Source organism: Chenopodium album, chromosome 6 (genome assembly GCF_948465745.1).
Source record: "Chenopodium album chromosome 6, dcCheAlbu1.1, whole genome shotgun sequence".
NCBI classification, from domain to species: Eukaryota; Viridiplantae; Streptophyta; class Magnoliopsida; order Caryophyllales; family Amaranthaceae; genus Chenopodium; species Chenopodium album.
Window position 1 is genome coordinate 18,367,655 of NC_137839.1, and position 12,923 is coordinate 18,380,577.

The window sequence follows — 12,923 nt, forward strand, 5'->3', positions numbered from 1 at the left end:
GTTTTTGCTTCAAAACATAAGTAACCCAAGTTTCTCGTATCTCATCAATCATTTCTTCAGAATAAGTGGTAGGAACTCGAGGAAAATACTACAAAAAAACAAGGATTAGAATTTATATCCGCAAAACGTAAATTAAGAGTGTTGCTTTCAATGTATGAAAGGATTTACCTTTGGTGGAACTACTTGTCCTCTACTTTCAATAGTCTCTAGCATGTAACGACATACATAATATCCACATACTTTGGATCCTATAGGTTGACGAGGACACTACAATACAGAAAAAAATAAATATACAAATAAGTGAAATGTAATTGTTCATTGTTACGTAAACGATTGTAATCATACAACAAGGTCCTAAGTTTACACATTTTTCATTGTTTGGGTGTGTACTACGTTTCATTTTACTCATAGTTTGAGTGCTAGGCAAATTAAAAAAGCAAATATAGTTTAGATAGAATATGTAATGTATCACTACAGCAAGAAGATAAAAATCTAGGTTCTAACTTATATCCGCGTTTCTCTAGTGATTAATTAAGATTCACTTTTGAACACATAGTTTAAGGTATTCACAATTAGCAACAAGTGGTTAATTACATACTTGTGGGGTAATCCAAGCAATTCCAGGTTTCTTCTTTAGTTTCTTGATATCCTTCCGATGAATTACGCTAAATTTTGTAAGTCCACTATTAAATCATAAATATATATTAGGCATACGTAGAATGATAATGTTATAAAATAAAAATACAACTAAAATAGATAATAAAATGTACATACGCTGCTATGGTCTTTTGTGCAAATTCACTAATGTCATCTTGTCCTGCTGAATCAAGCCAAAACACTGTACCTTTCCACGGACTTATCGCAGCTAAAGTCCAATGAAAACTGCATATTCATTCATTTTCATATGATTCCATACAAACAACAGTAGGAAATATTAGCAATTAATTTAAAAAACTTTCTCTTGAATGATAAAAACATAGGTAAATCACCTACTTTTCATAAAACGGTGCAAAAAATAGTTGATTGATATTCTTGCCTCCATTGCACCCAAAAATGTTACACAAGTAGTCAGAGCGAACCTCCTCTTCTATTGTTGGGGATAACGGAGAAACAAAATTAACATCGCAAAATCCATACATCCCTACCACACTCTCCTTTTGACAGACTTCACTTAAGTACCTAGACATAAGTATATAAAAAATTATTTTATACATGACAGTAATAAAAGTCATCATTTTTTTTTCTTGAATAATAAAGGTAATTTACTTAAGACATAAAAAATAGAAAGAAAAAAAAAAACATTTGAAAATTATATACACTTACTTCATGAAAATCAACATGTGAGATGCTCCAACTTCTTTTTGGAAGCACCAATCAAGCATTTTAGAAAAATCAAGTCTAACATCCATCTCATTATTGAACACACTATTTGGAATTGTTACTATGATCTTTTCATCTTTCTATCTCAATTCCATAGCTTTACCCATAAACACTTCTAACAAACCTGAGTTCACCTTTGCTCGATCTGCATCATCAATGATATACTCTTTTTCGGATGATGCTTGTTTTGGTGAAGATTGCAAGATATAGGTATCCTCTTTTTCTTGTTCTAGCTATTTATATACACAATACATGTAATGACGTTAAATATAATGATATTAAGACAAATTAAAATAATTAGTCACATATATATTCATACCTTTTTTTTTTGGAAAAATCAAGTGAGCCGGCCATGGAACAAATGTTTCCTTTGCTTCATAAATGTAAAGGAAATCTTGAATAGGACATGGAAGTAGTGCAGTCGGTTCAATGTCATTAATTATGGAGACTCGCCGATTTTCAGTAGACACATCAAAAAAATGATTCTTGACTGCTAGGTTTTTCCCTGGTATATACACTTGTCCAGTGGCCACAATCTTGATTTCTTTGTTATCTTCAATGGCCAAGCAACAATCATGCATACCCTTGTCATTTAGGCAATAAAGCATACACTTAGTCAAAGAATTAAAAAGCGGGCATATAAAAGTTATATTCATTTACAAAAACAGATTTATGTAATTGCAACTTGACGAAAAGAAGTGGAAATAATAGTAACAATAATACCTCAGGAAGGTCACTAATATGCAAATTATTGTCTATTTCAGACCAAGAAATAGCAGAGTTCTTGTGTTGTGGAGATTGATCTAGTTGTTCATTGTAGGGGACATTGTCTTTAGTGGGCCAAGACACATGATAAGGGTCAGCTTGTTCTGTCTCCTTTTCTTGCTCTTTATGTTCAAATTAAGGTAATTCAGGACTTGACACTTGTCTAACCTGACCATTAATATCACCTGATAGTAATTGGATAAAGAAACCATTTGTATGCTCCAAATTAGCCATAGCCAAACTAGTACCTTGGGCAGTACTCTGACTACCAACTCTCATTATCTGTGATTGGTAGTTGATACCACCGAAGTTACCATTCACGTGATCATTGAATTGTCCATGCTGTCCATTAGGAATGCAGAGAAACCCACCTCCACCTATAGTAGTTTGAAATTGATTCATTTGCTTCAATTGCTCGGGGTTTAGGATTGACATCATACAAGACATAAAGACATTTTGTTGGTTTTGAATCATCGCTATATGCAACTGCATAGATGTGAGTTGTGCATGCATATGGCTAGGTGGTGTAGGTTTGCTATACCCAAAGTATTGCTTGTTTGTGATTCTAGACCCAACACCTCTGACATGTCCACCATGCTCCGGATTTTTTAGTGCTCTTGCCAAAATATCATCACGACGACTGTGAAAAACCACTTCACCTCTTTCAGCCTGACCTTTCAATTCATTCTGACATCAACAAAGCCAACCAGTTATGAACTGACTAGTTTAGAGCCAACTAATTATCAAGTAATCAACACAACACTTACAATTGCATTTGCTGTAACTTCATCTATTGGATTACTAAAAGTGTATATTCCATCTTTTACATGTGCATGAGCTCTCAACCAGGTTTCATGTCGAGGCACCTCATCGACATGGATCCCTTTTCTCAAAAATTCTTTAGCCTGACAGTAAAATAAATAATGTTATGACATTCAAAAATTATTTTGCCTAACTAAGTCTCACACAACCTTTACCAATTGAAAAAAAAATAAAAGTGTATATTGAAACTTACTATCTCGTCTCTGTAATATTGATACCCAAGTCGGCCACCTCGATAGCTTGATGTCTTATGCTTTGACCGTTTTCGACCATTTTCACTCAGAACCTTTGGATGATAATGGCTCATGGTTAAAATATGCACACATCTTTTTCTTGTATGTAAATAGATTGTATAAAAATAATAATAAAAAAAAGGCATATGCACACATCTTTTTCTTGTATGTAAATAGATTGTATAAAAATTAAAAAAAAAAAAAAAAAAAAAAAAAAAAAAGCCATTTGCTCAAAACTTTTTCTTGTATGTAAATAGATTGTATAAAAATAATAAAAAAAAAAAGGCAACAAACAAATACCCTGAAGTCATCAGAAGTACTCCATGTAACAAATCTGTCCCAAATTGTTTGTGTTATCCAAGGATATTTCCAACTAGGTGCCCCACTCCTAAACCTTCCAGATTGTTTATGGTACATCCATTTTTTTCTTAGTCTTGTCTTGAATGCTCTCCATCTATTATCTGTTTGCCTCATGATACATGCTTTACGCTCTTCTAAAACTATAAAACCTTTCTGCATCAATTACAAATTTATCATCATTGTTGGACACAAATTTTAACTAAGTTTTTAATAAAATAAATAATTAGGTACATATATAGATATTTACCTTTATTAAGTCAAAGACTCCATCTTGGGTTTCTTTAGGAACTTCTTTCCAACTTTTATAGCTGATACATATTCGCTCCCGAGCAATTACACCAACATATGTGGAAAAGGTATCTTTATGATCCCCGCATGGTATTTTGGTAATTGGATCCCACTCTAAAGGAATTTTGGTTCCATTTTGAATGGCCTTTCCTACAGCAGCAAGTACAGTGCGCCCCCTCTCATCCTCACGCCTATCTCGTTCTGCATCAGAATCGTCTTCATGTTCATTATTCTCTTCACATATAGCATGTACTCTTTTAGTCATGATCCTGTAAATATATAAAATAATATATAAGACTTTTCAAGTGTTGTTACTTTTAAAGCGACATGAGGATAAAAGAAAGACATTCTTAAAAATCGGTAGATAATTAAGCAAAAATTTATAGGACAACATAATTCTATTAAAGGAAATATCATAGGTCATTCACAACACATTTGATCCCTTCATACAAACTATTAGCTAACAAAAAAAAAAGCTATGTAATTTTCTTACAAAAAGTATTTGATTTACTGTCAATTATTTCGACGACGCTTTCTAGAAGTACCCTCCTTATAATTTCCATCAACTTATATGCCTTCGTCATGATCTTCACGTACATAAGCTGAAGAATTCTCACAAAAGTCATCACTGACATCATCAACTTGTACCACCTTGGCAGCAGGGAATTCCTGCAACTCCATATCATTATCATCAAAATCATCACTTTCATCAATATCATGTCGAGGCCTAGGCTTTATAACTGCTGCCTTTTTCTTATCAATTGCATCTGCTATGTAAAACACTTGTCTCGCTTGACTAAGTAATATATAAGGATCGTCTTCGTGACCAAGTTTGTCAAAATTAACCAAAGTAAACCCTATATCTTCATATTCAACTCCATTATTGTTATCGACCCATTTGCACCCAAGGATTGGTATTGTAAAATCTGTATAATGCAACTCAATAATCTGGTGAATGACTCCATAATACCACATTTTACCATAGGCTGGACAATTATCTTTAGCACTAGCAATATGCATAGCTTCAGATTCAACAGCTACTCCACTATTCTGCATAGTACTAATATCATCCTGGTCTTTAGTGTAAAATGTACAACCATTATAAACGTATCCAGAGTAAAAGGATGCTCTAAAGTTGGGTCCTCGAGCTAAAGTCCTAACCCAATCAGAAACAGAATGTGTTGAGTTCTGAAGATCTATAATTACTTGATCTTTCAACTAAGTACTAAAAGATCTATTATGCTCACTATGTAAAGATTTTTTATTAGCCTTACGATTCTTTGCAGCTAGGTAAGCTAAGTGTTTCTCAATATATGGTGCAACTTCCTCCTCATTAAACAAAATGTATGTGTGAGCTTTATTCCAATCTTCATAAGTCAAATCAACTTCTTTGTGACCTATGATCCCTTTTCCTTCCATTCTTCCGCTATGTCGAGACAGAGGAAGCCCGATTACCTTGGCATTTTCAAGGTATTGACTACAATGTTCAACAGCATCTTCATAAAATAGTCTTTCAGCAATACAAGCTTCTGGTCGACGAAAGTTCTTAACATATCCCTTATATGTTTTCATTTGTCGTTCAAATGCCCATTGCGCTCTCAAATAAGATGGCCCACAATACCTTATCTCTCTTACTAAGTGAATTGGCAAATGAACCATAATATCAAAAAACGAAGGGGGGAAGAACATCTCTAATTGACAAATAATGATTGCAATTTCATTTTCCCAATCATCTAAGTCCTTAGGGTTGATGACTTTTTCATACATGGCATTGAAGAAAGAACACAATCGAATAATGGCATTTCGAACATTTTTTGGTAAAATTGATCGAATAGCAATGGGTAACAAATATTGCATCAGAATATGGCAATCATGATACTTCAGCCCTATAAGTTTCAGATTCTCCATCGAAACAAGGTTGCTGAAATTAGAAGAAAAACCCTCTGGCACTTTCACTGAAGCTAAACACTCACAAAACAATTTTTTCTCGTTCCGTGAAAGTGTATAAGCTGCGGGAGGAAGATAAGTTTTAGAATTTCGGTCGACAACATGAAGTTCACTTCTAATCCCCATTTCTTTCAAGTCATTTATGGCATTAACACCATTTTTGGTCTTCTTACGGACATCCAAAAGAGTTCCAATCAAGCTATCACAAACATTTTTCTCAATATGCATCACATCTAAGCAATGCCTCACAAATAAGAATTTCCAATAAGACAAGCGCCAAAATTCAGAACATTTCTTATATCCCTTCTTAACAAGTGTAGATTTATGCTTCTTCCCTAAAGTAATCTGAATGTCTTTAACCTTTTCAAACACCTCCATGCCACTTAATAATATCGGCCTTCTTTCCAATTCTTGTTCACCATCAAAAGCTTTTCTCTTTTTGCGGTATAGATGATCAGTAGGTAACCATTTTTTATTTTTTGGGTAGACCATCTTTTTAGATGCTGATAGCCATGTTCCCTTCAAATTATCCTCACATATGGGACAAGGTGTTTCCCCCTTTACTGTATACCCTGAAAGATTATCGTATGCAGGATAATCTTGTATGGTGCAAAACAACATAGCTTTCAGGTTAAACGTTTCATTTCGATATGCGTCAAATACTTCTACACCTTTATCCCATAACAACTTCAAATCATCAATGATGGGAGCCAAGTAGACATCAATATCATTTCCCGGTTGTTTTGGCCCCGAAATTAGCAAAGAAAGCATCATGTACTTCCTTTTCATAATTAATGAAGGAGGTAGGTTATAAGTAACCAAAATTACTGGCCATGTACTATGCATGCTACTAAGGGAGCCAAAAGGATTCATACCATCGGTAGACAATGCAAGGCGTAAGTTTCGATTTTCTTTACGAAATTCTGGAAATTTTCCATCTATAAACTTCCACTGTGGGGAGTCAGCTGGGTGTCTAAGTAACCCATCTTTCTTTCGACCATTGCAATGCCATGTTAATCTTTTAGCATCTTCTGCATTCGAAAAAAGACGTCTAAATTGTGGAATTATAGGAAAATACCACAATATCTTGGCTGGGATGCCTTCTTTCTTCTTATATCGTGAGGCATTACATACCGGGCAATTCTTTAAGGACTCATGCTCATTTCGATATAGTATGCAATCATTAGGGCAAGCATGGATTTTCTCGTAGGGCAAGCCCATCGTAGTCAATATTTTTTTAGCCTGATAGGTACCACTTGGAAATACATTCTCATCTGGAAGCATGTCTTTCACTAATTCAAGTACTGCAGTAAAACTCTTATCAGTTAATCCATGGCCAGCCTTCAAATTATAAATCTAAGTACAGCCGATAATTTTGTGTACTTATTGCAACCTGGGTATAAAGGCAATTCAGAATCTTTTAACAACCCTTCAAATGTGGAAGGATTGTCATCAAACTTATTTTGAGCTGCACGTATCATGTCCCCTAACCTATCACCCTCATCAAAATTTAACCCTTCATTAATATTATTTCTAAAATCACTAGTAGGATTTTCCTCCAAACTCTCTCCATGCCACGTCCAACGAGTATATGTTCTATCAAAAGAATTCTTAGACAAATGACCAAGAATATCATCTATTGATCTATACAAAAAATTATGGCATTTGAAACAAGGGCATGGTAACTTAGAACGATTTCCAGCATTCTGAACAACAAAATTAATGAAATCCCTTATTCCAGCTTCATAACGTGGGTCACCCGGTTTTGAATTTGATATCCAACTTCGATCCATTTCTACGAATTAATGTAATCAAGATAAAGTAAAATAAAATAACAATACATATAAATATATTTGAAAATATGCAAGCAATTAGAAGTAACTTAGAGGAATAGCCATTTATTAACACTTTACAGGGCACTCTTATTAACTACTCTAGAAAACTAAGTGCATCAATCCTTTAGTTTCAATATACAAATTATTTTTTTAAATTATTTTTTTAAAAGTAATTGCAATCTTCCCATTTATGAGTTATAAGCAGAGCAACATCAATAAACAAAGTCGAACTATTTTTTTTCTGCTTCATTCTTCTTATACTCACAACTTGTTTATTTTATTTACTTTAATAATGTGTTATTTTAAGTGAATTTTTTTAAATGGGTATATTATCATTTATGAGATTATTATCTAAACCTTGATTAGAGGAAAAACTTCAGTATAACTTGACAACTTAGGTAATTGATGCATACTAGTTAAACTTCATAATCTAGCACACATACAAACATTAATCATATATAATTATATAATTTTACAAGAAAATTAACAACACAATTATATACAAAATTCAATTTTGTATACGAAATTCAATATTGTACGAAATTCATAATTGATTTGTATAATTAAAACTAAAAAAATAAATAAAGAAGACGACACATTACCTAACACAATTTGACTCCGTACACTTGACGAGTAGATGCGGGCTGGGTGGAAGAGCGGCAGTGAAGGTGGCTAAGTGGTGTTTCCGAGTGGTTCGATGGAAGATTGTTAGGGTTAATACACAGAAATTCTCCAATAAAACCCACAGAAATTGAACAAATTAGAAAATGGAGATGAATAAGTAGCACTGGCCTGTTGAGATTGGCTGATGATCGGAATTTGTGGTGGTGGGAAAGCGCGCGATGTTAATGGCGGCAACACTAATGGGTTTTCAATGGAGTGCGAGTACTACTGTAAAAATAAGATTTTTTTTTTTTTTTTTTTTTAGTTTTTTGGGAGTTTGCAGTATTTTAGATGGAAAACAAAGGGGTAGAAGTTGTGGCCTAGATTAAACGTGGGGAGCATGTGCAATTTGTTTTCTTTATTTTTTTTTTTAAAATAAAAAGTTAACATAAGAAACCATATTACATACAATCATGGTATCTTTTATTTTCATCTTTTAGTTAGGAATAGTCATTATAGATAAGAAACCATACATAGTTAGTGAGTGGTTTCTTATATTTAATCTAAGAAACCACACTTCTCATATTTTTGGTTTCTTTATCTAAGAAACCGGATAAGTGAGTTATGTGGTTCTTTATAAATGATTCCTTAGACCTTTTTTGTAGTAGTGTGGTTGGGATATCGCGAGTTAAAAACTCGCTTCCATGGTTTGGTGAATTCAACATTCTTGGATGAACCCTATGTTGCACAGAGTGTTCAATCAGGTAAACGGAGCATGAATTCCCAGAGGGTTACGTCCATACGTAGAACACATATAGGATTCAGAAAAGTGAGAAAAACTCAATCAGGAAGTAGGATCGAGCAAATAGTGCTAAAAACTGGTCAAAATTATAACGCATATTTCTGGCTCGGTATTGGAAAAACTTGGCGCCAGCGAACAGAGGTCGGCGCTGCGATTTGGCTTTGGTGCTTGGCGACAGAAGCTGTCGCCTGGCGCCAGAGTCAAATCATCGGCGCTAAACTTTGTTTTCCGACGCTAGTTTCTACATGCCTCAGCACCTTTCTGTGCTCAATAAAATTTTCCAGTTTCGCGCAGCATTATTTCAATCCTAGTTGTGAAAGATATTCCGCAAAATTCCTACATGTAAAAATCCTATGTTTTAACTCATTACGGATGGTCTTTCCAATGAGATCTTTTTTATGCATTGACAATAATGTTAATCAAAATTACGCACATGAAATACTTGGAACTTTTCGAGTCTCATCCAGTCATTTCTAAATCATTGCCGAAATAAATTTCAGGAATTGAAATAGAAATCCTCCCCAGTGGAGTCGCTAAAAAACTGTAGGGAATATTTCAAGCATTACCTCAAACTTGAACCCCACTGTGATCATACACTAAAGTACGGTGGCGTCCAAAGGGAAAGAAGATAGAGCAAAAGAATCGCCAACAAGTTTTAGGAACTTGTAAACCGTTAACGAGGTGAAGGTTACACCCCTTAACGATTCAGGAGATCGTTAACTCCAATAGGTCTGGAACCATGACTAGTAGTTCGGGGATGAAGGTACAAATCCAACCTAAAAGAGATTGAACCTGCCCTAATAATAGGCCTCTACTTTATTCTGATCGTATTCATGTGCGCTTTCTAACTAACATGCAATCAATAGGTTTACCCTAAACCTGTTTAATCTATGTTGGTTGAATATTAATGCACAATCAAAACTATTATTGGCGATCACTTGAATTATAATCATATTAACCCTAAACAAGATTATTAATTATCTTATTAAGCGTGATAACAAGTACCAATTCCCTTTAAACATGCATAAAAGGCGTGATCAAGCAATAACAATAAATATAAGCAACATAATAATCATCATGTTACAGCATAATAATAGCAAGATCCTAGGCATGATACTAACAAGATTAATAACAAACCCTAGCATGTCACTAAACAATAAAAATCAAAGCTTTAACCCTAACATGATACTAACATGAATATTAGGAAAGAAAATAAGCATCACAGGAATCATAATTGATTTAAAAAACTTATTCTTTACCCTAGACATGATACTAGGAAGATCAAAACGCCTTAACATGACACTAGGAATCATAATAACAATCTAGACATGATTTCTAAATCATAAAATCAGTAAAATCAATTAAAGCACTTACTTGGATGCCTCGTACCTCTTTCTAATAAAAAAAAATACACGCGTTAGCAACTTCAAGGAAAATATAAACAAACAATTAAATTAAATAATTTAAATAGAGATTTGGGACCAAACCCTCAGAAATTAAAACCTTTCACGTCTAGGGCGAAGACAACTTCGAATTTGGCTAGGTGTTTCTAAATCTTGTGAATGCGGAATTTTGTTTGAGAAAAGCTAGGCTAGAAAAGAGAGAGAGAAATCAAGAGAATAATCTTTAGCTTAGAGAGAGAAGAGAATTATAGAGTTGTTGATGAAAAAACGGAGGTTTTAGGAGGCTATTTATAGAGAAAATCATCTTGATGGATAGAAAAAACGAATCAGAGTTTCGAAGAAAATAAAACATTATTGACGCCAGACGCCAGACATTAGCGCCAGGCGCTAAGGCTAGCGCTAGACGCCAAGCATTAGCGCCAGGCGCTAATCCTGTCATCAGGCGCTAAAAACTAGCTTCACGCGTCTTCTTAATTTTGATAAAATTTAGCCGTACAGAAGGGCAAAATCGTATTTTCATTAAAAACACTTCTTTTATTCTGATTAAAACTCTAAAAACTCAACCAAAGTCAATTTATCAATGCTAATTAAATTAGGAATGAAAATGACCTTCTAATAGAATCTAGAAGGTTAAAATCAATTCTAATTGCATTAGGAATGATAAATCAATATTACGCCCTCCTCTAGATCATTGGGCCGCACATAAATATCAAACCGGGCCCAGTTTAGTAATTTGGCCATAACTTCCTCATTATTCATCGGAATTGGGCTTATAATATATTATTGGAAAGCTCTTTTCGAACCCGACCCAACTACACTATTATTGGACCCTTGCCATGGACCAAACCAAACTGGATCGGCTGTTTTCTTAAAATAGGTTTTTAAAAACAAAGAGAAAGAAAAGAATTAAAAGTTAACCGCAACACTAGACTTTCCACACTTTCACTTCATTCGATTATGATTCGACATGAAAGGTACTCATCACCGGGTTTGGTTTTGGGGAGACACAAATGGGTGTCTACACTCATCATCCACTACAAAGTCCTTATCACCCCCATCATCTCCCTCTTCATCACATGATTCAGCCACCCCCCACAACAAGGTATCTGATGGGATAGGACTGTTTGGTCTGTTATCCTCCCACTCATAATCATCAGGAACAGTAGTAGACCTGATAAAATTAGATGGAGATGCAGATTTGGTGTTTGGATCAAATTGGGGATCTGGTTCTTAAATAGGGTTTTCTAGTGTAGGGGAAGTGAATGGGGTAGATACACAGGGAATAGGAATATCTTTTTGAGCTGGGTACACTTCTATGTTGACTGTGGGAGTAGGGATCAGCTTAGTTGCTACTTCATCATTCAAACTTGGGGAAGGAATCTTATCTCCTACATCAACTACTTCCTTGGTCAGTGTACTATCTCTCCTAGGATTCAATTTTTTGGGCCTACTAGACTTACCAGGCTTCCATCCATGGGTATACATGGGCTTGCTTACTGCATTGGATCCAGTTTGGGATTGGACTATAAAATCAGGCTCAACATCATTATGCACAACATACAAATGTACTTGTCTACTGTAAACAATCACATCAGCCATTGTTTTGAATTGAGCATCATTACACAAATTCCTCAACCCATCCCCAAATTCAAGTCCAGGCAGCAAATAATACAGTATGTAATTATCTCCATAATCAGCACATTTAGCAATTAATTCTTCCATATAAGACCAGCACAACTCTTCAGTTCCAATATTAAAGGTTCTATACTGCCCTCCCAAATATACCCAAACACCATTTTTACCCAAATTAAACTTACCCCCATGGTATATTTTCAAGCATAAATCACCCATAACAACAATTATATTCACGTAAACAAAGATTAAACTACAGTATGAAACTAATCAACCACTTTAATCGTTTCAATTATTCAAAATAGTTAAATCGCAAAATTAGGGTTTCACGATTTACCTTATTCACTGCAAATCACAAATCCTCAACCCAATTTCAATTCCTCCTTCAAAGACACAACCTTTACGACCTTCGAATTACAAGAACAAAGCAAAAAGATGGACTTTTTGAAGCTTTTGCAAAGTTTGAAAATGGTATTTTGTTTTTTCAGGGAAAAACCGTTGAAGAAGAAGAGAATTTCGATAGGAGGCCTTAACTTTTTAGGAGGGAAAGAAAAAGGTTTACCTGTTTAACAGGTAACAAGTATTTTGGATCTGTAGGAGAAGGTGGGGTGCAAAGGTTGGATTTTTGTGAGATTAATTAAAGGTTGGATTTTTTTCGTCAGACCTCACAAAGGTTGGATTTTTAGTTCCCATTTTTCCAAAAAAAATACTACCTATGTATACCCATTAAAAAAAATAGTACGTATGTATATCCATTCAAAAAAAAAAATTAATTTCATTTTTTTTATTATTTTTATTTTTTTTGCCAATAATAAAGCGACAAGTGGCTTTATGATCCCACTTAACGGATTCT

At 34.4% G+C, this 12,923-nt stretch overlaps 2 protein-coding genes and 1 long non-coding RNA gene across 3 annotated transcripts; all 3 read right to left on the minus strand.

Annotated features, from left to right (window-relative positions):
* Nucleotides 1-609: 609 nt before the first annotated feature.
* LOC145634690 (uncharacterized) lies at nt 610-2,279 on the minus strand. Its single transcript, XR_014113488.1, has 4 exons — nt 2,104-2,279; nt 1,700-1,964; nt 994-1,613; nt 610-882 (listed from the first exon to the last, which is right to left on the minus strand). It is a non-coding gene; the product is annotated as an uncharacterized LOC145634690 (long non-coding RNA).
* Nucleotides 2,280-2,831: 552 nt separating this feature from the next.
* On the minus strand, nt 2,832-8,422 carry LOC145634692 (uncharacterized). The gene is made up of 5 exons (XM_081686090.1): nt 8,233-8,422; nt 3,808-4,117; nt 3,501-3,713; nt 3,161-3,253; nt 2,832-3,050 (listed from the first exon to the last, which is right to left on the minus strand). Exons 2-5 carry the CDS (start codon nt 4,111-4,113, stop codon nt 2,889-2,891), a joined length of 774 nt encoding a protein of 257 aa, XP_081542216.1. The 5' UTR covers nt 4,114-4,117; nt 8,233-8,422; the 3' UTR covers nt 2,832-2,888.
* Nucleotides 4,416-7,588, minus strand: LOC145636747 (uncharacterized). The gene is made up of 3 exons (XM_081688302.1): nt 7,189-7,588; nt 5,123-7,099; nt 4,416-5,044 (listed from the first exon to the last, which is right to left on the minus strand). The coding sequence occupies exons 1-3, from the start codon at nt 7,586-7,588 to the stop codon at nt 4,416-4,418; spliced, it is 3,006 nt and encodes a 1,001-aa protein (XP_081544428.1).
* Nucleotides 8,423-12,923: the final 4,501 nt, after the last annotated feature.

What these genes read in the sequence shown, in the direction of transcription:
- LOC145634692 (XM_081686090.1), bottom strand. Translation starts at nt 4,113, where the DNA reads ATGACTAAAAGAGTACATGCTATATGTGAAGAGAATAATGAACATGAA. An exon ending in GAGTCTTTGACTTAATAAAG is followed by an intron (nt 3,714 to 3,807) that starts GTAAATATCTAT and finishes TAATTGATGCAG; the next exon opens with AAAGGTTTTATAGTTTTAGA. An exon ending in GTACTTCTGATGACTTCAGG is followed by an intron (nt 3,254 to 3,500) that starts GTATTTGTTTGT and finishes TATCATCCAAAG; the next exon opens with GTTCTGAGTGAAAATGGTCG.
- LOC145636747 (XM_081688302.1), bottom strand. Translation starts at nt 7,588, where the DNA reads ATGGATCGAAGTTGGATATCAAATTCAAAACCGGGTGACCCACGTTAT. An exon ending in TGAATTGCCTTTATACCCAG is followed by an intron (nt 7,100 to 7,188) that starts GTTGCAATAAGT and finishes GTTTTACTGCAG; the next exon opens with TACTTGAATTAGTGAAAGAC. An exon ending in TTACCTAGCTGCAAAGAATC is followed by an intron (nt 5,045 to 5,122) that starts GTAAGGCTAATA and finishes AAGTAATTATAG; the next exon opens with ATCTTCAGAACTCAACACAT.